The sequence below is a fragment of the Nansenia antarctica genome (genome assembly GCF_963989245.1).
Source record: "Nansenia antarctica genome assembly, chromosome: 5".
NCBI lineage: Eukaryota > Metazoa > Chordata > Actinopteri > Argentiniformes > Microstomatidae > Nansenia > Nansenia antarctica.
In genome coordinates, this window is record NC_137690.1 from 18,266,866 (window position 1) to 18,289,107 (window position 22,242).

A 22,242-nucleotide genomic window follows, 5' to 3' on the forward strand; every position below is an offset into this window, starting at 1 on the left:
ACATTTCAAATATCTACAAAATGAATGTATCAAAAGACAAATGTTGCAATCATTTCAGAAGAGAGAGGAATGAAATACAAGACCACACAATAGCTATGTAAGACTATAATATCTCAAAACCTCTCAGATATGTTTTGTATTCCAACCCTATTTACAGAAATACAAAGTTGATATCAAATACAACCATATTACAACCATTTATCAATTAGTAAATTTACCAAAGACAAACATGTCTCCTGTGTAGCAACAGCACAGGCTGTCTCAAGCGAATCAGTTCGTCTAAAAAACATTTTCTATGTGCTTATCCAACCAGGTTTTTGTGAAAGTTGTTTTGATTTCTAAAGGAGAGCACAGTAAACTATCACACATAGGCAAGGATAATCATGAAGATAAAGATTGGGTCTGTAAACATTCAAATGTAACATTTGACATTGTTTGGTCAAAGTCAGTAGCTGCTAAGGGAGAGTTACAGGGAGAAAGAAGATTAGAAGACAGAGAATAAACTGTAAACACAGTGAGTGTGGAATCTGGACTAGAGACCCAAGAGGATGCCATCCCACTCCCACTGCTCTTCATTACATTTCTCCAACAACTCTTTCTCCTATTCTGACACACATTCTCTGTCTCTCTTTTAGCACACTGTTTCTCTCTCACTTCTCCTCTCACTCCCTCTCGTCTCAGCGTCCAGGGGTGAAAATGTAGTCCAGAGCCTGCCTCTCAGCAGCTGCCACATTCGGGTGCCAGAGGTCCACCATGAAGACCACCCTGGGGCCGTCCTCTGCACCACCTGAACATAACAAAAATACCACAGTGACAATGACATTGAGGCCCCACGGCTAACAACCTCTCTCCAGTATCAGAATGTACTACTTTCTGGTAACTTTCTTGGTTAGCAGACCAGTAAGCACTCTAAACTAAATTATGTAACCAACTTTGCTACACAACCAAATATCAAGATGGCCATTGTCAACAGGGGTTCCTGTCTGCCTCCAATTAACCCTCTATAACAGCTGATATCAGAATGAGCCCACATACTACCTAAGTAGAACACATTAAACCCTCCCAATGTCCTCTACACAGCTCTCACCCTCATGGAAGGCCCTGTGAAGGAAGGAATCATCAAACAGCAGACAGCTCCCCGCAGACCAGCACTGCGGCTCCCCTCCAACCACCAGCTCACAGGCAGAGGACACTCTAAGCCCTGCAGGGAAAAGACAGCAAGTCAGTCTGCCTTGTATAGTATCATAGTAACTGAGGAACATATCACATGACACAAACACATTTGAATATACAGTACTTTTTCAGCTGTGTAACCTGAAGGGGACCATACAATAGCAAACATCATCTTTACTATAGCAAAGTACTTCACAGGGGCACAGGTGATCTAACAAATAGAGTACCAGGTGCATATAAGACAGCCCTATATTTAAAACCGTTGTAGCCCTCCAGGCAGCTCATTCACTTACCCAGATGGCAACGCAGTCTGACGTTGGTCGGGCCATAATGCTCAGTGATCAGAGCTCCAGGGGTCAGCACAGAGAAGCAGGCGTTTCCAAACACGTTGTTGGCAATGAAGGTGCGCAGCTGGCCCAGCACTCTCCAGGCTCTGGGACACCTCCTGGCATTGAGGGCCAGCGGAGTGCCCTGGTTGACCAGGTAGAAGGTCCACCACTGCCCCTGAGGGGTGGTGTTGGCCTTCCAGCCCGGAGGGAGGGAGGAGCCCGTCCGTGCTGGGGGTTGGTGGTAGATGTTCTCAAACTCAGCCAGCAGAGCAGGGAAGCTCCGCTCCAGCAGCTCCACATCATGTTTCTGTGCATCCCGGGAGAAGAAAGGTGCAGAGGGCAGGTCGGGGAGGAAGAACACCTCTGGTCTCTGGATTGTCGGCCGACTGGTGAGGTAACGGCCCTGGTCACGCACCCCTTTGTGCACCCTGCCCATGCCTGACCAGGTGTAGCGCTTGGCATAATCCTGCAGGCTGTGGTACAGCCTCTGGTTGAGACCCTCCCCGGTGTGGGAACAGCGGAAGCACTCTGAGGACTGGCAGTAGGCAAACCCGTTCTGCTCCTCCACCCCGGACACCTGCCTTCCTTTAGCCCTACCGCCCCCCTCTGAGCTGATCAAGGCCCCCCCACCCCCTCCCACACGACTGGGTTCTGTGCTGTACCCCCCACGCAAGGGGCTGGAGCTGTGCTCACGGCCCACCCTGTAACAGTACCACACGAAGAGCAGCAGCAGACACATTGCCGTGCCAAAGGCACTGGATTCACACTCCCTCATAGACTGCATCCCCCCTGCCACCATCTCCCTAACTCTCTCCAGTGACCACTCCATTTTAGCTCCCCTCTGAAGCACGGTGAGTAAGAACTGAGAAACTGCTGTTGAAAAGGTCAATGGACAAAGCTGTCTTGATAGTGATTGAAAACAACTTTTTTTTTCTTATTTGTGCTGCTTCCTCCCGTGTTCCCTTAGACAAATGCAGACAGACAACACACCTCAGGGCATCTGTTCTCTGCATCAGGAAGAGAGAGAGAGAGAGAGAGAGAGAGAGAGAGAGAGAGAGAGAGGGAGAGAGAGAGAGAGGGAGAGAGAGAGGGAGAGAGAGAGAGAGAAACAAAAAAGAGAACATTAAGGCAAAGGCACTGGACAGATAATCTAAGGTTTGGCTTTACCAAGTTAGAAAGCATCCAATGCAGAGGCAGCAAGCCCAGTTTCCCACATGACTTCTCCCGCTCGGTTCCACATCAAACCAGCACACTCCCACCCTTTGCACCACCCTCAGCTCCCGCAGAAACTCCACACACAGCCCTGGACAAACAGTGGCTGCACCTTACACGGAAGAAGATACACATATTACAGATGGCATTTCAGTTTTCCACACACCTCCGCACTGTAAGACCATGAGTCATGAGCACATTGCTGCATTTAAACTCCAAAATATCTATCTCTCCCTCTCCTTCTCTCTAGATATCTCTCTCTCTCTCTCTCTCTCGCACACCCACACCCACACACACACGCACACGCACACACACACACACCCACACATACACACACACACACACACACACACACACACACACACACAAACACACACACACACACACACACACACACACACACACACACACACATGATGACAATCATATACAATTATGCAAGCTGGAATTGACTGTGCTGACATCCACCCACATGAATAGGTCCTTATGATGTTCTGGAATAGCCCTGTTGTTTCAGACATGAAAAGTGAAACGGAGCCAAGACATGATGTGGGAACAACCATGAACATGAGCATAACAAAGAATAAGCAGCCGTCAATAAATTAACTTCGTCGGAGAAGCGACCACAATCAAGACATGGGCGGGGAGCCCATAGCTGTTACAAGATGCGATCAACATAAACATGCATATCACTCCTACTACAACCATCTCACCAAGAACGGTCCGCCAAACCCGCTTGAACAGCCATCTCCCCGTTGACAGTCCGCCGAGACGCCCCCACACAACCTCGTCTCGCTCAACCACACAGTTCACTCGATGCTTGAGGAACGGTCGTTATCTAACACATCCTACAGGGATGGCGAACCCTCTCCTCTCCTCTCCTCTCCCCACCATCTCTCTCTCTCTCTCTCTCTCTCTCTCTCTCTCTCTCTCTCTCTCTCTCTCTCTCTCTCTCTCTCTCTCTCTCTCTCTCTCTCTCTCTCTCTCTCTCTCTCTCTCTCTCTCTCTCTCTCTCTCTCTCTCTCTCTCTCTCTCTCTCTCTCTCTCAATAATTCCTGGACACCTCCCTCTCTTACACTCTATTTCCCATTCCCAATAACCAAATTATTGGTCGTCCATCGTGATCGTGTCATGATCGCAGACGACAGCTGGAGATTCACACTGTAACGATCTAGCTATAGCCAATGCAATGCACTTGTAGCCAACGACAACAAACGAATATAGTAATACCATGTTATAATAATAATAATAGAAATCAACAACAACAACAATAATATGCTGATAATAATCACAATAATAATAATAATAATAATAATAATAATAGCAATCAACAACAACAATAATAGGCTAATAAGAAGAAGAATAACGTTAAATCATAATAGGCATACTCACCCTTTTCATCGTAGATGGTACATAGGCTGCTACAGGTTTGCCATATTACCAAAATATTTTCAAAGGTTTCTTCCACCATTGTGTGATATCAATCATATCACATCAGGCAAAATCTGTAGCCTAATACGAAACTGCATATCACTACAGGAGCCATGACCTGTCAATCACACTAACCGGCGGGTAACCCAGTGGATTAGACTCAACTAGCAGGTTTGTACTGGAGGCGACGTACAAAAGCACCGCAGTGCAACAGGAAGCAAGTCAAAATGTTGCACTACGATGACCGATATGACGCCAATGGCAGCCAATGTTTCCACTTAAATTGACTGCACTGTCGGAAGGCAATGCGACGGACATGTATAGGTTTATCTGTCCGTATAAAATAAAGTAAAAAAAGGACTCCGGTCATAGGGACAGTTCAGCGCGCCCTAAACGAATCGACCGCGTTTGTCAATACTTTTACGTTTGCCTACTACACACTACAGGTCCCAGAATGCATTTGTGATCTCATAGGCGCGTCCAATGTTACAGTGTTGCTCTGAGATTAGATTAATTCAATCATTGTCAATGTTTGTCATTGCAGACTACTTGTACCAGACAACGAAATACAGTTTAGCATCTAAACCATATTTCGTTGTCTGGTACAAGTACAACGAAACAATAAAGACCATTCATTCATTCATTCATTCATTCATTCATTCATTCAAACAGAAGTGCAAATAGTGAGATAAAACCCTGATATAAAACACGACAATTAGAGTATTACAGTATGTATGGCAAGTAGGTAGTTTAGAGATGCAGTAATGAGCTATGTACAATTAAGGTAGTTTATGGTGTTATGGTAGGTACATATGTATAAATAGAGTCTATATCAAAAGAAGTAGGCAAGGGAGTGGTATGTGCAAAAATATGGTAGCCTATGTATTCTTCAATCTCCTCAGGAAGTAGGCGCTTAATGTTATGAGACTTCCATTAATTAATGATTCGTCAAAGCTACATTTTCAATAACTTCAGGTGTGCCATTCCACACAGTATAGACAGCCCTGACGTAGCCTAACCGAAAAACAAAAGTAAAGTAAAGGCAGTAGCTAATGTAACCTACAATACAGTACATTTACATTTTACATTTACATTTACATTTACATGTACAGTTTTGGCATTTAGCAGACGCCTTTATTCAAAGTGACTTACAACAAATACATTTGACTAAGTAAGTGAATCCTCTATCCTCCAGTCATAGCAGGAAAAAGTAATACATGCTCTATGAAGGGGGGTAGAGGATAAGTAGATGTCTCAGGATGGACAGTTAAGCTTAAGGTGTAGCCTATGGGTCTTCAGTCTACGGCGGAAGATGGGGAGTGATTCGGCAGTCAGTACAAAATATACAAGCCTGCATGGAACATAGATAGACATTGTAAGCCTATAGTTACATTTACACATACATATAGTAGCCTATGCATATGAACCGAATTAGACAATGTATTGTTTCAATTAAAACTGTATGATGACTGTACGCCTAGCAAACCTCTAAGGTTCAGAGATAGGAAATGTTAGAATAGGTATAGCATAGCATAGAGTACAGCACAGTGTTTATTTGTATAGTATAGTATAGTGGACAGTGTACATAGCCTTTCAGGCCCGTCACTATGGACGGGCCTCAGGGGGCCAGGCCCCCCCACAGACGTGCTGGTGCCCCCCCAACTGGCAGCCAGATATTTAAAAAAAAAATATATATTATTCATATTTTATGTTAAATGAAGACATTAAAATTGAGAAACAATAGTGTGTTTTTCATTTTGTTGGACGGGATTCTAGTGACAACCAATCATTTGAAAGTTGATAGTTGAAAGTTGCACGTTACGCACGCTGCTGCTCTCGCCATTTCAGTTGTGTGATGCGAGCACTGAGCAGTTGAGTGAAATCTGCGCTTTTTGATGGATAAAGCTTTTTGAATAAAGATGGATATAAGAAAGTGGATTACCGGTAAATCCTCGAAAGGTGCAGCTGCACCCAACCCCGATGGACATACGTAGCACCAGCATTAGCGACTGTGGGCAGCCTGACACTAGCACCCCGACGGCTACCAAACCCGGATTATCCATATATTGCATCGGGTGAATGCCCTGGGGCACCAGCCAATGGGGGGGCACCAAATTATTCGGACAATGAATAGACCTTTAAAATATTTGGGGCACATTTTTAAAATATAGGCTATATTTACTGGAAGACATCCACACAGATACAAAACTAACGGTTATATTTAGGCTATCATATAAATAATAAGATAAATAATTGCGAGTGCCCCACCCCCAGTCACAGACAAGTGCCCCCCCCCCCCCCCAATCACAGACAGGTGCGCGATGACGCAGTGACGCCAAACTATCAACTAAGAAATCAAAATGGACAGGCGACAACTGAGTGGCTCTGCCAAGCGAAAAATTAAGCAATCCTGTCTTGTTCAGCGCATTGATGCATACAGGGCCCTGAATGGACTATTTGGCGTTTTGTTTGATTCCGACATGGACCGCGATTCTGTGCGTAAACGCGCTACTGCGCTCTCCTCCACATATCCAGATGACCTGGACAAAAACTTTGGAGATGAACTTATTCAGTTCAAGGATTTTGTGCGGGAGGAGACAACCTGTTCACCAGAGGAGATGCTTCAAATCCTGAGAATACATGGACTACAGACGACGTTCCAATGTGTGTTTGTCGCACTGAGGCTCTTCCTTACCGGTAAGGCTTACTTATGATTATTTGGGGCTAATATGACGCTGTGGCTGATTTGGGCCTGTGTGATGCACAGGGCTATAGCCTACGTCTGATACAGCATCACGAAGGTGAGCAGAGCGGCAAAGAGACAGGCGCTGTTTATTTCCATTTTTGGACTTGGTTGGTATTGAGCTTGTTTTATTGTAGTATACAGTATGTGCATTTTCCCCCTTTGTTATGGTTTTGCATGTAGTCTCAGGCCATTTATGATGGAAATAATTAGCCTATATTTAGAAAGTCGTGTTGCATTGGGATGTGAGTTGCATTCAGATTTGAGCATCAGTGTCAAGGCTATACTACGGCATTAGGCCCAACTGGGATGAGCCTGTACTGTAGTAATATGCTCTTGTAAATCTATGGTTTTTGTAACCATAGTAAATATCAAATTTTCACTTGCAAAGTAAAAAAATTAAATAAATAAAAAGTGTGTGTGTTGGGGGGGGGGCACACATCAAGTCTGGTCACCCTAGGGCACCCTAGGGGGTTAATCCGGGCCTGACGGCTACCACTAGTGAGGTAAGTCCTACTAGCCCAACTGTTAGGGCTAGGGCTACTACTAGCCTTGCTAGCCCCCCGATGAAAGTTTTGTTACTTTTCGAGCCACCAAACAGACTGCTACAAAGCGAGAACATGGACCTGTTCACTGCGGTTACTCTTGTGAACAGTGCATCTGAATGCATAAAATCACTGCGCACAGAGGATGAGTTTACTGCGCTCTGGGACCTCTGCTCTCCTCCAGCCTCAGCCACTGACGAGGCTGGTCCCAGCTGTCCAACTAAGAGAAGACGCACAATTAACAAGAGCTTTGGTGCATTTGTAGTTGAAGGAACGGTTGGACAGTCACAGAGGGACACTGGCGAAAAGACAGAGTTCCTGGGAGTGTTTTACAGTGTTATTGATGCTGTGCAAGGAGAGATGGATGCGCGTTTTGGAGAGCGCAGCTGCAAGCTCATTGGTGCGCTGGCTGCTTTAAACCCAGAGGCCGAGGATTTCATGGATCCATCGAAGGTCACTCCTCTCCTAAGATTAGCTCGAACTGAAGTGGTTGAATCTGAATATGCTGTGGCTCGTGGTGGGTTCCTGGTAAAGAAGATGGAGGACACCTCGTTTCCCCCCAAAGATGGACAATGGACAATAGCCAATATTCTCAGTATACATTCCACTCAGCACTCCAGGCCATGCCAACTGTCATCCAAGCTTATACACTCGCCCTAACATTGGGAGCGTCTACCGCGACTTGTGAAAACTATTTTTCAACACTTAAAAATGTTTTCTCTGAGCATCGGCGCAGCATGTTGCACAAGCGCAAGGCTCAACTGATTCAGCTTGCCTTCGAAAAGGACCTCACCCACAAGTTCAAGGATGAGTGGAAGGACTTACTGATGAGGAGATTCAGCACTGAAAAACGCCGCCTCCTTCTTTTCTGAGCCGGGTGTGTGTGTGTGTGTGTGTGTGTGTGTGTGTGTGTGTGTCCGTGTGAGCACACGCCGTGGTGATGTTTTGCTAGTTGTATTCTCGACAGCTTTTTCAACTGGAGAGATGAGCTGTTTGCACGGTTATGCTATATTTAATGTGCTTTGTGTATAACGTGTTCAATGATGAGGATCTGGCTGATCCTATTTGCTGTAGATGGGTGGTTTTAATGTGATGATCACACGATCGGTCGGTCTGTATCCCTTTTGGAAGTGCACTGATTGCGTGCCAGTCTCCTAATTTTAGTTACGTAGGCTATCCCTGGCATTTATTCAATTATTGTTCTTGTAAGTGTGCCGGGTTGGTGCCAATTATTGACCTGTGCGCATTGTAATGCACAACTTGGCCTCTCCACGCTATAAAGTAACTTGCATTCAAATAATTTTAGCTTAGGCCTACTCGGGTCGACAAGGCCTTGTAATAAACCAGCTTCGCCTGTGTTTATTGTTATGTTATTTGCTGCATTCTGATAATTTTAGGTCTAGTCTTCATCGGTAGGCTACGTGTCCAATTTAGCCTCTGCAACCTACTATGCATGTCAGTGTTGCATGACGAATACCATAGCATATCGGATTATATAAAATAGTTCATAATAATTGTGCCCCCCCATGCAGTTCATTGGCCCACCCTAAGACTGGGCCCTGGTGACGGGTCTGTAGCCTTTATTTATGTAAACCAGCTCTTTTCCCTTCTTGTTTTTAGTTTTCTTTCCTAGCACCAGGGGAGCCCCCCCTCCCAAATTTCGTTGTTTGGTACCTGTACTATATCAATGACAATAAAGACCATTCATTCATTCATTAATTAATTCATTCATTCATTCATTCATTCAAACCTTGTATAATCAAAACTTGCAGTTGCTATAGCCACGAGCCTAACTCCAACATTGTGCCAGGTGTAACATGTTCACTATTCTGATCCCTCTGTGCTATGTGTGCTCCGCCCACACAAGAGTGTCGCTGAATAAATACCATTGCTGACATGAACTTGGACTAGAGGGATTTACTTAACTATTCACATCGCTACTTTCTCGTTTAGACTGCTTATTATGTCCTAAATCTAAATGGGTGGAGTTTGACTGTCCATCTATTAGGAGTTGGAATAGGGTCACACTAATTTCGAAGACCGGTGCAATTAGATGAGTAGAAACAATGGCCAGATCTAAAGCAAGGATATACATGTGTTTATCTGTAACATTATTGAGCGTAATTGCGATTATTGTCTGCATAGCAGTGTTCGCCAAGCGAGAGTGTCCTGAAGGGCTCTTTAAAAGCGCAGCGGTCGCCGCAGACTCTGAAACATGCTCTAAGATTGGACGGTAAGTGCGTGATAACTTTTTTTGTGTTCAGTTTTTCAAAAGCAAAATATTATTTGTCGTTGCACAAACAGCGCCAAATTATATGATCTATGATCTATTGTTCAATACACATTAACTTTCCCCAAATAAGTGAATGTCTGTCTGTGTGATAGAGAGATAAAGAGAGATAAAGATAAAGATAAAGAGAGAGAGAGAGTGCGTGCGTGCGTGCGTGTGCGTGTGTGTGTGTGCGTGTGTGTGTGTGTGTGTGTGTGTGTGTGTGTGTGTGTGTGTGTGTGTGTGTGAGTGCGCATGAGCGCACCCGCATCTTTGGTGGGATATTCGAATAAATTGTGATTTTTTTTTGTTGCGCAAATTCTTTGCGCTTCAATAATGTCAATATATTATGTGCACTTCTTCTTCTTCTTCTTCTTCTTCTTATTCTTATTCTTATTATTATTATTAATATTATTATTATTATATCAATTGATGAAATGGTAGGCATTATTAATTTAACCTCTGCATTGGTGTGTTAGTTTAGCCTGCATGATAGGTCTTTGAGTATTCCCATTATGGGGATATTTTCAATACATCCGAGGTGAGGCAGCTATTGTGTTTTCGATCGATAGGATAACTCCATCCATGCAACACATGTATCTAGTGCTATAGGCTATTGTTACTCTTCATCTGAGTGGTTAGTAGGCTACTAAAATACATGGACCATTGATATATTTACAACATAATTTGAAATGAATTATAATGGTGCTGTCAGTGCAAATGCAACTTCTTATTGCAACAGAGTCAAAGCCTAGATAGTGGTCTACTACTAGTAAACGTTGTAAACTCCTACCCAGAGACATCCTGCAGAAAGGAGGGTCAGCAGTAGATGGCGCCATTGCTGCGTTACTATGCACATCGATCATCAATCCACAGAGTATGGGTATTGGCGGGGGGTCCATATTCACGGTGATGGGAAGCAATGGTAAGGAACTAACAAACCACTACTAAAGATATAATAATTACATTGATGGTTGAAAAATCACACATGGGAAAGAAACAGCTGCAATGCTTATTCCTTCATTTCAAAGGTAAGGTCACAATCATCAATGCAAGAGAGACTGTCCCTCTGGAGTTTAAACATGACCTACTCAGTGGATGTACACAGGTCTTCAAACAGATACCAGGTACAGTATGTGTCATCAAAATCACACTCAAACACACACACGCGCGCACACACACACACACGCCCACACACACGCCCACACACACACACACACACACACACACACACACACACACACACACACACACACACACACACACACACACAGCAGAAAGGATGACCTGCTTTTATGTAAATTGCTGTCAGCTGCATTGGGACCTGTTGATTAGTGGGAGCAGACACAGACACACACAGACACACACACAAACACACACACTCACACACACACACACACATACACACACACACACACACACAGACACACACACAAACACACAAACACACAAACACACACGCACAAACTTCTCTGCTTCCTGATCCCACGTGTCTTTCTTGTTGTTCTAGTTCTCTCGCTCCTTTTGGCATCATAGGGGAAAATCAGTCATCCGTAATCCTGTGGAATGCATTTACTGATTATGGGTGTTTGTAAACCCATGTAACTGTTTAGGCAATGATTTTAATTCCTTGGTGCTGGGTCATTATTGAACAAGGACATTCAATGCCACTACAAAACACTTTATTAAGGTACAATTTCTGTGGATCGCTACTCATTTAGTACAGGGGCAGTTTCTCCCTTAAAGCCCTTTTCTTAGTCTGTTTGGTCTATTGTTATGTCTAAAACATATCTATTTATCCATCCTTCTAACTGGCTTTGCAGACTGCTTATATCAGTCCCTCTGGTTCTTCTCTCACTGTGAAAGGGAGGTGGTTTTGCTACTTCCCTTTTGTCTTCTCCCCTTTTAGATACCATCTGAGTTGATAAGCCGACACATTAAACTGAACAAATAGGACCTTGTCAGTGTTCAAACAGGAACTTGCCATATGTTCTGAGCCAAGACCACACACAGGGAACATGCGGTCTCAAGTTGGCTTTGTGTATAACACCATTAATCATGTTGTCATACATAAGCCTATTGTATCTTTGTTAGCTTTTGTTGTTTTTCACAGAAGAGGGTAAACTTCCACAATGATTATAAATATTACAATACTGATCATATTAGACTGGCAAAGAAAAAATCCCCTAAAGAAATCAACTCATCACAAACTCAAACAATGTTTATCAGTTCTGGTACAAATACAACTTACTGTGAGAATATAATGATAAATGGACAAACATGAGAATTCAATGGTAGAACTACAGACATACACCAACTATTTTATTAAAGAGGTACACAGCCTTAGACAGTGTGAGATTGATAGAGAGAGGACATAGTTTAAGAGTCTGCTGTCCCTCACCCCTGCTTCAGGAAGCCAATGGATTGGAGTCCCTGGTGAGATTCGTGGGTACGAACAGGCTCACAGACTCTTTGGGAAACTACCCTGGGCCAGCCTCTTTCAGCCAACTATCAAACTGGCCAGAGAGGGCATCCCTATTGCTGAGATCTTGGGCCGCTTTGTCCAGGTTCTCAACAGAAATGAGACCCAAACATTACGGTAAAAAACAATACTGACCCACAAACTCAAACAATTCGAAGAATCTGTCTCTCATTTGGCCCACTCAATAATGAAATAGTAGCCGGATGACAAGAAACAATGGATGTTTGACACGTATTAACAAGAGCATATCAATTCCCCACGCTGTCCCTGTTTACATGTCCCCAGTCAGTTGTTTTCAGATAAGGATGGAAACATGCTGAAAGTTGGAGATACTGTGAAGTTTGAAACGCTTGCTGACACTTTGGAGACTATTGCCAAACATGGGGCAGATGCTTTTTACACTGGAAAAATAGCAGAAGATTTAATTCAGGACATACGAGATGCAGGTACAGTAGATGTGAGAAGCTATACTTCACTTATCTCCTCCAAAGTGCTCTCATTACAAGTAGACAAATCCATTCAGTCCCTAATGCATTCACATTGATCACACCCAAACATGTGCCTGTGTATGTGCATGTGCATGCATTCTGAGTACATTTAGTTTTTACACATGTGTCTGTTTGTAACTGTATTGTAGGTGGAACACTATCTATGGAGGACTTGAAGTCATTTAAAGTCACAGTGACAGATGCGTGGACGATCCCCTTTGGAGAGTACCAGATACACTTCCCTCCACCCCCAGCAGGAGCTGCTATCCTCAGTTTCATCCTTAACACCATGAAAGGTTGTGAATCATAAATGAATGACACTAATACTGAATGTAGTAGCACAGATCTCCATGTATATGAAACAAGGCATATCTTCTTATGAAACGGTCCTCTTTCACTGACTGACTTTCCTACAATGCATGTTGGGTATTGATATTGGTGGAATATCATCGATTTCATGATCCTAAAAATGTAAAGCATCATAGAGGTCCACCTGGAGGTCATCTTACATCCTTGTGTCATTATTTGCAGGATACAGCCTGAATGCAGCCTCCCTGATCAATGAGCAAAAGACTCTCACCTATCACCGCTACATTGAAGCTTGTAAGTTTGCCAATGGACTGAAGAAGTACATCCGTGATCCACAATTCAGCTCAGGAGAAGTAAGTTCCACATGACTCCATTCCAGTCACATATAAAGGAAATCATGAGGGAATCACATTATACAGTACCGGTCAAGGCCAATGCACTTAGTAAATCTTTAATGATCTGAGTGCTGTTTTATTCCAACAGGGAAGTCAGGGTCATGTTGCGCCACAGAGGAGCCATTAAAGCTGCCAGCTTGTCTAAAATCAGGAATTACTGTACATTTTGGTATAGATATGAAAAAATACCTGTCATAGTCAATATCAAGTTTTTGTGTGGGTCATTTAGTGCAGCTAAATGTCATAGTTAAATTATTGGCCTCTTTGGGCTGAAATTGCAATGTGGAACAAGTGTTGTTAATCTTCCTAGACTTCAGGCAGGTTTTAATTCCCCCTCCTTCCACAGGAAAACCACGTTTTGTTTGGTTGTTTTGGGGCCTGTGGTGAAGGGCATTAACAGTGACCTGGAGCCAGCACTGGGTCAGAGCTACAGCTTTATTGAGCTTTCTCCATTATGCTCAGCTAACACTAGCCAGAAGCAGCAATGCGTTAATACTGTCTTATATCCTGTGGCAGAATCAATTATGCCACTGCGAGCAGGCAGATATCACTGGATTTCTGTCATTGATTGTTCACAAGGTTTTGCTCTCCATACATACACCAGTGGAGGCTGGTACAGGTAGAAATGTGGGACTCTTGTGGCCTGGAGTGGTCCAGTGGTCTATCACCGCGGTCTACATGTCCATGTTGGCATGGGTTTGCATCCGGCCCATGCCCTGCTGACATGCGCTCTCTCCCTTACTTTCCTGTCTGTCTTCACTGTATCTGTCCAATAAAATGAAAAATATGGGACTGCCCCACTCAGTGGGACTGCCCCACTCAGAAAAAAATACTTAAAAGTAAGAAATGTGGGGCTCATTGTAATGCATGGAATGGAATGAGGAATGTTATTAGATTAGATTTTAGATTAGATTCAACTTTATTGTCATAGCAGAGTGCAAATACCAGACATTGAAATGCAGTAAAACATGTTATCACATGTTTGATACCAATCACCTCCACCACCCTCCCCTGACATCCTTTTCAAATCAACCACACACAGAGGTGGCTCTAGAGATATATATGTCAGCAACCTCTATGTTTTCCGATATACTGTAAAAACATTAAACTCATAGCTTCTAACAGTCCACTCATAGCTTCTATAACTCCAAAGCATGATTGTTGCAACATGCATTAAATGTAAATGGAGAGATCCCTTATCAAGGTCCTTTCCCTTCGTTTGGTCAGAGGGCCCTGAAGTTCATTGAGCAGGATTTTGCTGACTACATCAGGACCATGATCAGCAATGACAGGAGCCACGAAGACCAGTATTATAATGTCACCCCACACGTGGACAGCATGGGCACCACACATGTGTCTGTGCTGGCTGAAGATGGAACCGCTGTGTCTGTCACCAGCACTATCAATCACATGTGAGTAGTACACGTCACTGTTAATATCATCACTCTTCTGTATAATACTGTATGTATTTCAGATTCAGATTCAGATCAGATTTAATTTGTCAAATTGAATTGTCATTGGCAGACTACAAGTACAAAGACAACGAAACACATTCGGCATCTAGCCAGATGCAATAGTGCATAGTACAAAAGCCATAAAAGTGTAGACAGATACCAATGTACAGTGTGATATGTACAGACAAGGGCGAGATGTACAGAGCAAAGGCAATGGTTATCAATACAATATGTCCCGTATATGTACAATGTGCAAATACAGCAGTGGGCAAAAGCTACGTTGAAGTCCTGAGTGGTATGGGGGGGGTGTGCAATGTACTGTACATCCTGTGCGGGGTGGAGGGGGCTGGGTGGGGGGAGAGGATAGCGGTGGGGGCTAGGGGGTAAGGCTACCGTCGGGATCTTGAGATCAGCAGCTTGACAGCTGCAGGGAAGAAGCTGTTCGCAAGCCTGCAGGTGCGGAAGCCTAGACTCCTGTACAGCCTCCCATGTGGGATGAGGGCATACAGTCCGTGACTGGGGTGAGAAGGGTCATAAATGATGCCTCGCGCCCTCCGCAGACACCGCTTTTCCTGAAGGTCCGTGATGGCAGGGAGTTGAGCACCGGTGATGTACTGGCCGGTTTTCACCGCTCGTTGCAGGGCCTTCCAATCGGAGACAGGGCAGCTGCCATACCACACAGTTATGCAGTTGGTTAGAATGCTCTCAATGGTGCACTGGTATAAATTGACTAGAATCCTGGGAGACAGCTGGGCTTTTTTCAGTCTCATCAGGAAGTATAGACGCTGCTGCGCCTTTTTGACCAGGGTGGAGGAGTTCAGGGTCCAGGACAGGTCCTCTGAGATGTGGACACCCAGGAATCTGAAGCTGGACACACGCTCCCCCTCCATCCCATTGATGTAGATGGGGGTGTGTTCGCAGTGTATGGTTTCTCTGTAATCCACAATGAGTTTGTTGGTTTTCTTGGTGTTGAGGGCTAGGTTGTTTGTGGCACACCACCCTGCCAGGTGCTGAACCTCCTCCCTGTAGGCCAACTCATCGTTGTTGCTAATCAGGCCTACCACTATGGTGTCGTCTGCGAACTTGATGGTGGTATTGGAGCCATGCACAGGTACACAGTTGTGGGTGAAGAGGGAGTAGAAGAGAGGGCTCAGCACACAGCCCTGGGGAACACCGGTGTGTCAAAGAAGCACTTCATAATGGTGGGGGTTAGTGCAATGGGGCGGTAGTCATTTAGGCCTTCTGCAGCAGGGTTCTTTGGCACCGGCACAATGGTTGTTGACCGGTGACCGGTTAAAAATGTCAGTGAAGCCCCGCGGTGGTGTAGCGGTCTACGCACTGGCCACTAGTGCATGCTGCCCACCGGGGCCGGGGTTCGTATCCCGGCTCGCCAGATCCAGATATGGCTGGGGCACACACGGGAAGCGGCATATTGGGCGGCCGCTTCCGAGGGCGGTATAGGAGTATTTCTGGACAAGGATCCGTCGCGCAACAGCGCCCCCGGGGTGCCGGAATAACGGCGCTGGGCTCGAGGAGCCAGTCAGCTAGTCTGCCTGGCGGCCTCTTCTGGGACTGCCGGCCACGGGGTCGTGCGGCGGATCCTATGCAATAGGCAGGGGATAATTGGATGCTAGGTTGGGTTCAATTGGCTACCAAATTGGGTGAAAAAAGGGATAAAATCTGGAAAAAAAAAATATATATATATATATATGTCAGTGAAGCCCTCGGCCAGCTGCCCTGCGCACTCTCTGAGCACACAGCCAAGGATGCCGCCAGGGCCAGCAGCCTTGCGTGCATTCACCTTTCTCAGTGCACAGTACACTTCGATGATGGAGAGTGTGAGGGGTTGGTCATCTGGGGGGGGCACAGCTTTGATGGCTGGGACCTTGTTATCCCGGTTGAAGCGAGCATAGAAGTGGTTGAGCTCGTCAGGTAGAGAGGCAGTGCTGGTTAGGGGAGGCTGTGTTTTTGGGTTAATAATCCGTGATGGCCTGGAGGCCTTGCCATGCGTTGGGGATCGGAGTTGCTCTGAAAGTGCTCCTCAATCGTCCGTTTGTGGCTGAGCTTGGCCTCCCTGACGAAAGCGGTGTTGCATGCTTTCAGCAGTAGGAGGACCTCACTGTTCATCCATGGCTTCTGGCTGGTGAAAGTTCTTATCTGTTTGTGGGTGGCGACATTGTTGACACATTTGTTGATGTAATCCAGAACAGAAGAAGCATACATGTCAATGTCCTGAGTGGCGTATGAACTCCAGTCTGTGTTTTGAAACAGGTTCTGTAGTGTAGAGTCTGCTCCCTCCGGCCAAACTTTAGCAATGAGAGGTGATCAGAGTGTCATAGGTGAATGAATGAATGAATCATTGAATGACACCTTGCACAGCTTGCTCAGCTGCTCTACCTCATCCCTGTACGCCGCCTTGTCCCCCCCCGAGATGCAGCCCACCACGGTGGGGGAGGGGGATGGGTTTGTGTACACATGGTCAAGAGTTTTGTCTCCTCTAGTGGCGCAAGAGACATGATGGCGGAATTTTGGAAGTACAGTCTTTAAGTTGGAACGGCTCCGACAATAAAGACGCCATGCTAAAAGCTGCAAGTAGTTCTTTCATTGCTAGCTTAGCATTAGCATCCAGGGGAATAGGCTGCAGTAACCTTGATAGTTGTAAACTCTCTAGGCAGGTAAAACAGTCTACACTTGATCATCAGGTACTCTACATTGGTGGAGCAGTGACTCTCAATAGTATAAGTGTCTGTACACCAAGTTTTGTTGACATATAGATGCACAGACCTCCACCCCTTGTTTGACCTGTGACCTCCGCAGTTCTATCCGCTCTGAAGACACTGTGACCCTCTAGCACAGTCACACTGTCTTATGTATAATATGATATTATAATATGAATTGTGCCAAAGCTAACAGTTTACTTCTGTCAATGAGGGTCAAAGGCCTTATCTGCCTTTGACCCTCATTGACAGAAGTAAACTGTAAACTTTGGCACAATTCACATAACATGAAAGACTTGCAAGTTCTTTCTGTTTCGGCTTACTCCTCTCACATACAGCATGTCAAATATATTTCCCTTCATACAGATTCGGGTCCAGGGTGTTCTCCCCAAACACCGGTGTCATCCTCAATAACGAGTTGGCAGACTTCTGTGGGAAGGCAGACCACGTTGTCGCCGGTAAAGCTAATGTGACAAAAGCATATTATTGTATCTCCTAATCCTGAGTATCTGTGAGATACTCTCTTCTTAGAGTCTGTTGTTCCTTTCCGCTGCCATTCCCTTTCATCTATAGGTGAGCGACCTCCCTCCTCCATGTCCCCTGTTGTGTTGCGGTCCAAGTCTAAGACTGTGGTGATTGGTGCTTCGGGTGGTAGCATGATCACTACTGGGGTGGCCTTGGTAAGTCCATGGTTACACAACATGTTCAGCCTTCAAATACCTCTGAGCCACATAATAGTACTAAATATAATCCTCACTGGCTGTATAGTGTATGTTCCACTGGATGTTCTAAATCACATTGTGTCCCAAAAGAATGATTATAGTATCTACAGTATAAACTCCCTGTCTTCCTCCTTATGGTTTTATTTCTCTGTCCCACTGCTAGACCCTGATGAACCGCCTGTGGTTTGGGAAGAGTCTAGAGGAGGCTATTGCTGCCCCAGTGGTGTTTGTGGGCTCCAATAATGCAGCGAACTTTGAACCCGACTTTGACAAGGTACCAACACCACATACTGTGTCATGAATACTATGCAAGGAATCTGCAGAGAACATCAACAATCACAGTAGAAGTAGTAGAGTAGTTGAGTTAAGAATGAAGACTATTGTTTGCCTGTCATGGATCTGAGTGGTCAATATGTTTCGCTTTTTAAATAGTTTCACTGAGACGTGCTTTCCATCCCTAAGGCTGTCGTGGAGGCACTGGAGTCTCTAGGACACAAAGTGGAAGAAGCTAAATATTTCTACAACGTGGTCAATGCTGTGGAGAAGGAGGGAGGTTGCATCCGTGCCGTATCAGATGCCAGGAAGAAGGGGAAAGCAGCAGGATACTGATCTGCAGGGAATGGGTTGCTGACACTGGTCATAAACAGTCTTTCAACAGAATGTACTCGTTCATATACTTTTCTTTTATGAATTCCAAATTGTGCCTTTCCTGGACTGTATGTTTCACATCCATGACTTGATGAAATTAGCAAACGGTACAGAGCACCTACATACTGTACATTGAATTACAAATACACTCACCGAACACTTAATCAGGAACACCTGTAAACCTTATCATTCATGGAGGTTGTGTAATGGTGTGGGGAATGTTTTCTTGGCACACTTTGGGCCCGTTAATACCAATCAATCATCGCTTGAATGTCACAGCCTATGAGTATTGTTGCTGACCATGTCACAAAGCAAAAGTCATCTCAAACTGGTTTCATGAACATGACAATGAGTTCAGTGTTCTTCAGTGGCCTTCCCAGTCATCGGATCTGAATCCAATAGAACACCTTTGGAATGTGGTAGAACGGGAGATTCCGAGCTTGAAAGTCCACCTGAAAAATATGCAGGAATTGTGTGTATGTAATCATGTCATGATGGGCCAGAATCTCAAAGCAATGCTTCCAACATCTTGTGGAATAAATGCCACAAAGAACTGAGGCTGTTTTGAGAGCAAAGGGAGGCCCTACCCAGTATTAGTATAGTGTCCCTAATAAAGTGTTTGGTGAGTGTACATGTATGTGCCCAATGCTAGATACTGTACGTCTTGTGTTCTTACCCTTTTTGTATAACTTATTGAGGCAATAGATATTCCAGGACTATAACTTATGTACTTCACTAAATGTATGAAGTGTATATGGGGGGAGGTTTTGAATACCTGTAATGTTCATATATGTTGACTATATCTTATCTTTTTAACATTTGGCATTAGCCATTTGAAGTAAACCATGCTAAATTCATTTAAATGGATTCCTCTGTCAGTATGTTACTATAGTACCTGTGGTATGATGCGCTCTAGTGTATTTTGTACTTTGTCACCATGTAGTTAATGTCTTACCTCTCATTACTCCTAGGCCCATGGGCACCCTCTGAGCTAATGAAAGAGTTGCATAATTTATTTATAAGCTGTGAGACCTTATTATTCAATGTGTGAAGCTCATGAATACATTTATTAAGATTCATAAATATTTGCTCCAATTGAGGCAAACCACCATCGGATATCATGCAAGAATGTTATTACATTAGACAAATGTTGTGTAAAACCTAACTTTAACTGATAGTAACTATCAGGTGGATAAAGCACCTAAATAGCTGAAGGGTCCAAGGATGTGTCGGCTGCCCATATTTGATACGTCGAGCTCATCCGTATTGGAATCTTCTGGGTATTTCTGCAGCTATATAGCAAATTGTACTACGAGCTGTCTGCCTAGTGCCTACTTGGCTTTTTGTCGTGTTTAATGTTTTTGTGGTGCAGCCTACAGTAGCTGAAACAAGATGATTGACTCATCACCGATACAAAGCTCTTTCCCGGATCAAGGTTTCTGAAAAATTTGACTATTTGTTGGTGTGGTCTTTTGAGTTTCTGACTGGAGCAAGTACAGTACTGTGATATGATTATTTTTTTTTTACTTCAATCTGAATTCTCTCTAATAAAAGTTTTTTTTATGATAATTATGGCTGGGTGTCATTTAATTAATTAAAGGTAATTGTAGAAATATATTTAAATGTATGCCATTCCTGTAAGATTTAAGGATATTCTATAGTCATGAGCCCTCTGTGGCAACGGTACAACATGCACATCACAAATGATCCCTTCACAGAGACAGGCTTAATGATACAGAGACAGGCTTAATGATACAGAGACAGGCTTAATTCTGACTGTGATTTATTTTACTCATGCAAACATCAATGCTCTAGCAGAGGAGCAGGAGCATATTCGAAACTAGTACTTGCTATCCACTGGACATATGGAGGGGTCTATCCTCTCTGAGGGGATACAGGACCGAGGCATATCAAAAAAGCCGTTGAGTAGTTCTGTAGACTGTTCACAGAGAAGTGATTTGACAAATCTCTTCTGATGCCTGTAGATAATGTATAGCAAATAGAGTTGAATAAACAGAACTACATTATCTTATTTCTCCATGTTATTAGAAAATGATAATAAAATCTAAATAATTTGAAGAAGTTAAAGACAGCATTCCGAAGGACTGTTATGGTGTGTATCTCTGGCCTTAGAGGTTGGTATTTGCACCCTGGGGGGTGTGACAGTCATGCTGGGCCATGACCTTATAGGAGCCACCTGGTGAAATGCCACATTACCATCTCTGGCAGGGGGAACAAAAGGCTGTGGAGGACCAGGGACAGGGCCTCATGTGACTGCCACCCTGCCTCGCCCGGGCACATGATGGCAGCTCAGGCTTTCTGCTAATGGGGTGCAACTACGCAGATGATCCGCTGGCACAGGCAAACAGTCCCCCAACTCAAAACAGACCCAACCTCACCTCTCAAGTATAAAACTGGTCTGTTTACATCTACACATCCGCCTCTTGTATGTGCCAACGAACAGCTGCAAAGTAGTCAAAACCACCCACAGACACATAAACAACACCTGTGGATTATTAAGTAGTACTGCTCTATTACATGTCATCCATCTTGTCTTAATAGCCCCAACATAAACATAACACACCCAACCAACTGATCATGACTGTAGCACACAAACTCAACTACAGGCTCTGGTGCTCACGCTCCTCTAGCCTGTCTCACCATGGTATACTTTAACCTGACAAAACTCTAAAACGTTGCTTGGATTAAGCGTTTTATTGGCAGTAGACTGTCATTCGAAGTATGGTATGACAAATACATAGACAACGACATAAAGTTGACGAATACTATAATATTGACACAATGCTTAAACATACAATGTGAGCAAACTATGGACTGTAATTTGCTCTCTTATTAACATAAAAAGCATACAAAATATCATTGCTTTTATGTTGTTCAAACAAACACATATTTGACTTAAAAAGTACTTTCGAAAGCTTAGTATTCTCAGCTCAATGTTCATGTAGCAGGTCAGTGAAATATTGAACGCTTACTATACTGTATGATTAAGTCTATTAATAACAGTGAAGGTCAGTGTGCTCATTTTCACAATTAATTAAAACAATAATTACTGTAATTGCTGTGACAAAGGACAGAACACCAAAGCAATAATACAAACAGTTACAACATTAATCACACATTACACTAACATATTAAACACACTCAAATGTTCTATATCAGACAATAATATTTAAAAGTATATTAGTATATTATTTCCTGTGAGTCATCTGTTAATTATGCATTAACTAACTGAATTGATGGTATAACAGTCTTACATATCATTTGGAAAATTAATAGTGATATGGATTGTCTTAGCAAAAAAACA

At 44.0% G+C, this 22,242-nt stretch overlaps 2 protein-coding genes across 2 annotated transcripts; one reads left to right on the top strand and one right to left on the bottom strand.

Moving 5' to 3' along the window:
• Positions 1-244: 244 nt before the first annotated feature.
• On the bottom strand, positions 245-4,277 carry asphd2 (aspartate beta-hydroxylase domain containing 2). The gene is made up of 4 exons (XM_080532567.1): positions 4,107-4,277; positions 1,467-2,509; positions 1,088-1,201; positions 245-787 (listed from the first exon to the last, which is right to left on the bottom strand). The coding sequence occupies exons 2-4, from the start codon at positions 2,329-2,331 to the stop codon at positions 678-680; spliced, it is 1,089 nt and encodes a 362-aa protein (XP_080388693.1). The 5' UTR covers positions 2,332-2,509; positions 4,107-4,277; the 3' UTR covers positions 245-677.
• A 5,222-nt stretch (positions 4,278-9,499) lies between these two features.
• On the top strand, positions 9,500-18,878 carry ggt5a (gamma-glutamyltransferase 5a; the record flags this gene model as incomplete). The annotated part of the gene is made up of 12 exons (XM_080532636.1): positions 9,500-9,666; positions 10,500-10,627; positions 10,734-10,829; positions 12,115-12,301; positions 12,470-12,630; positions 12,822-12,968; positions 13,204-13,334; positions 14,604-14,788; positions 17,914-18,005; positions 18,121-18,227; positions 18,433-18,543; positions 18,732-18,878. The coding sequence occupies 12 exons, from the start codon at positions 9,500-9,502 to the stop codon at positions 18,876-18,878; spliced, it is 1,659 nt and encodes a 552-aa protein (XP_080388762.1).
• Positions 18,879-22,242: the final 3,364 nt, after the last annotated feature.

What these genes read in the sequence shown, in the direction of transcription:
- asphd2 (XM_080532567.1), bottom strand. Translation starts at nt 2,331, where the DNA reads ATGGAGTGGTCACTGGAGAGAGTTAGGGAGATGGTGGCAGGGGGGATG. An exon ending in CAGACTGCGTTGCCATCTGG is followed by an intron (nt 1,202 to 1,466) that starts GTAAGTGAATGA and finishes TTTTCCCTGCAG; the next exon opens with GGCTTAGAGTGTCCTCTGCC. An exon ending in TCACAGGGCCTTCCATGAGG is followed by an intron (nt 788 to 1,087) that starts GTGAGAGCTGTG and finishes TGTTATGTTCAG; the next exon opens with GTGGTGCAGAGGACGGCCCC.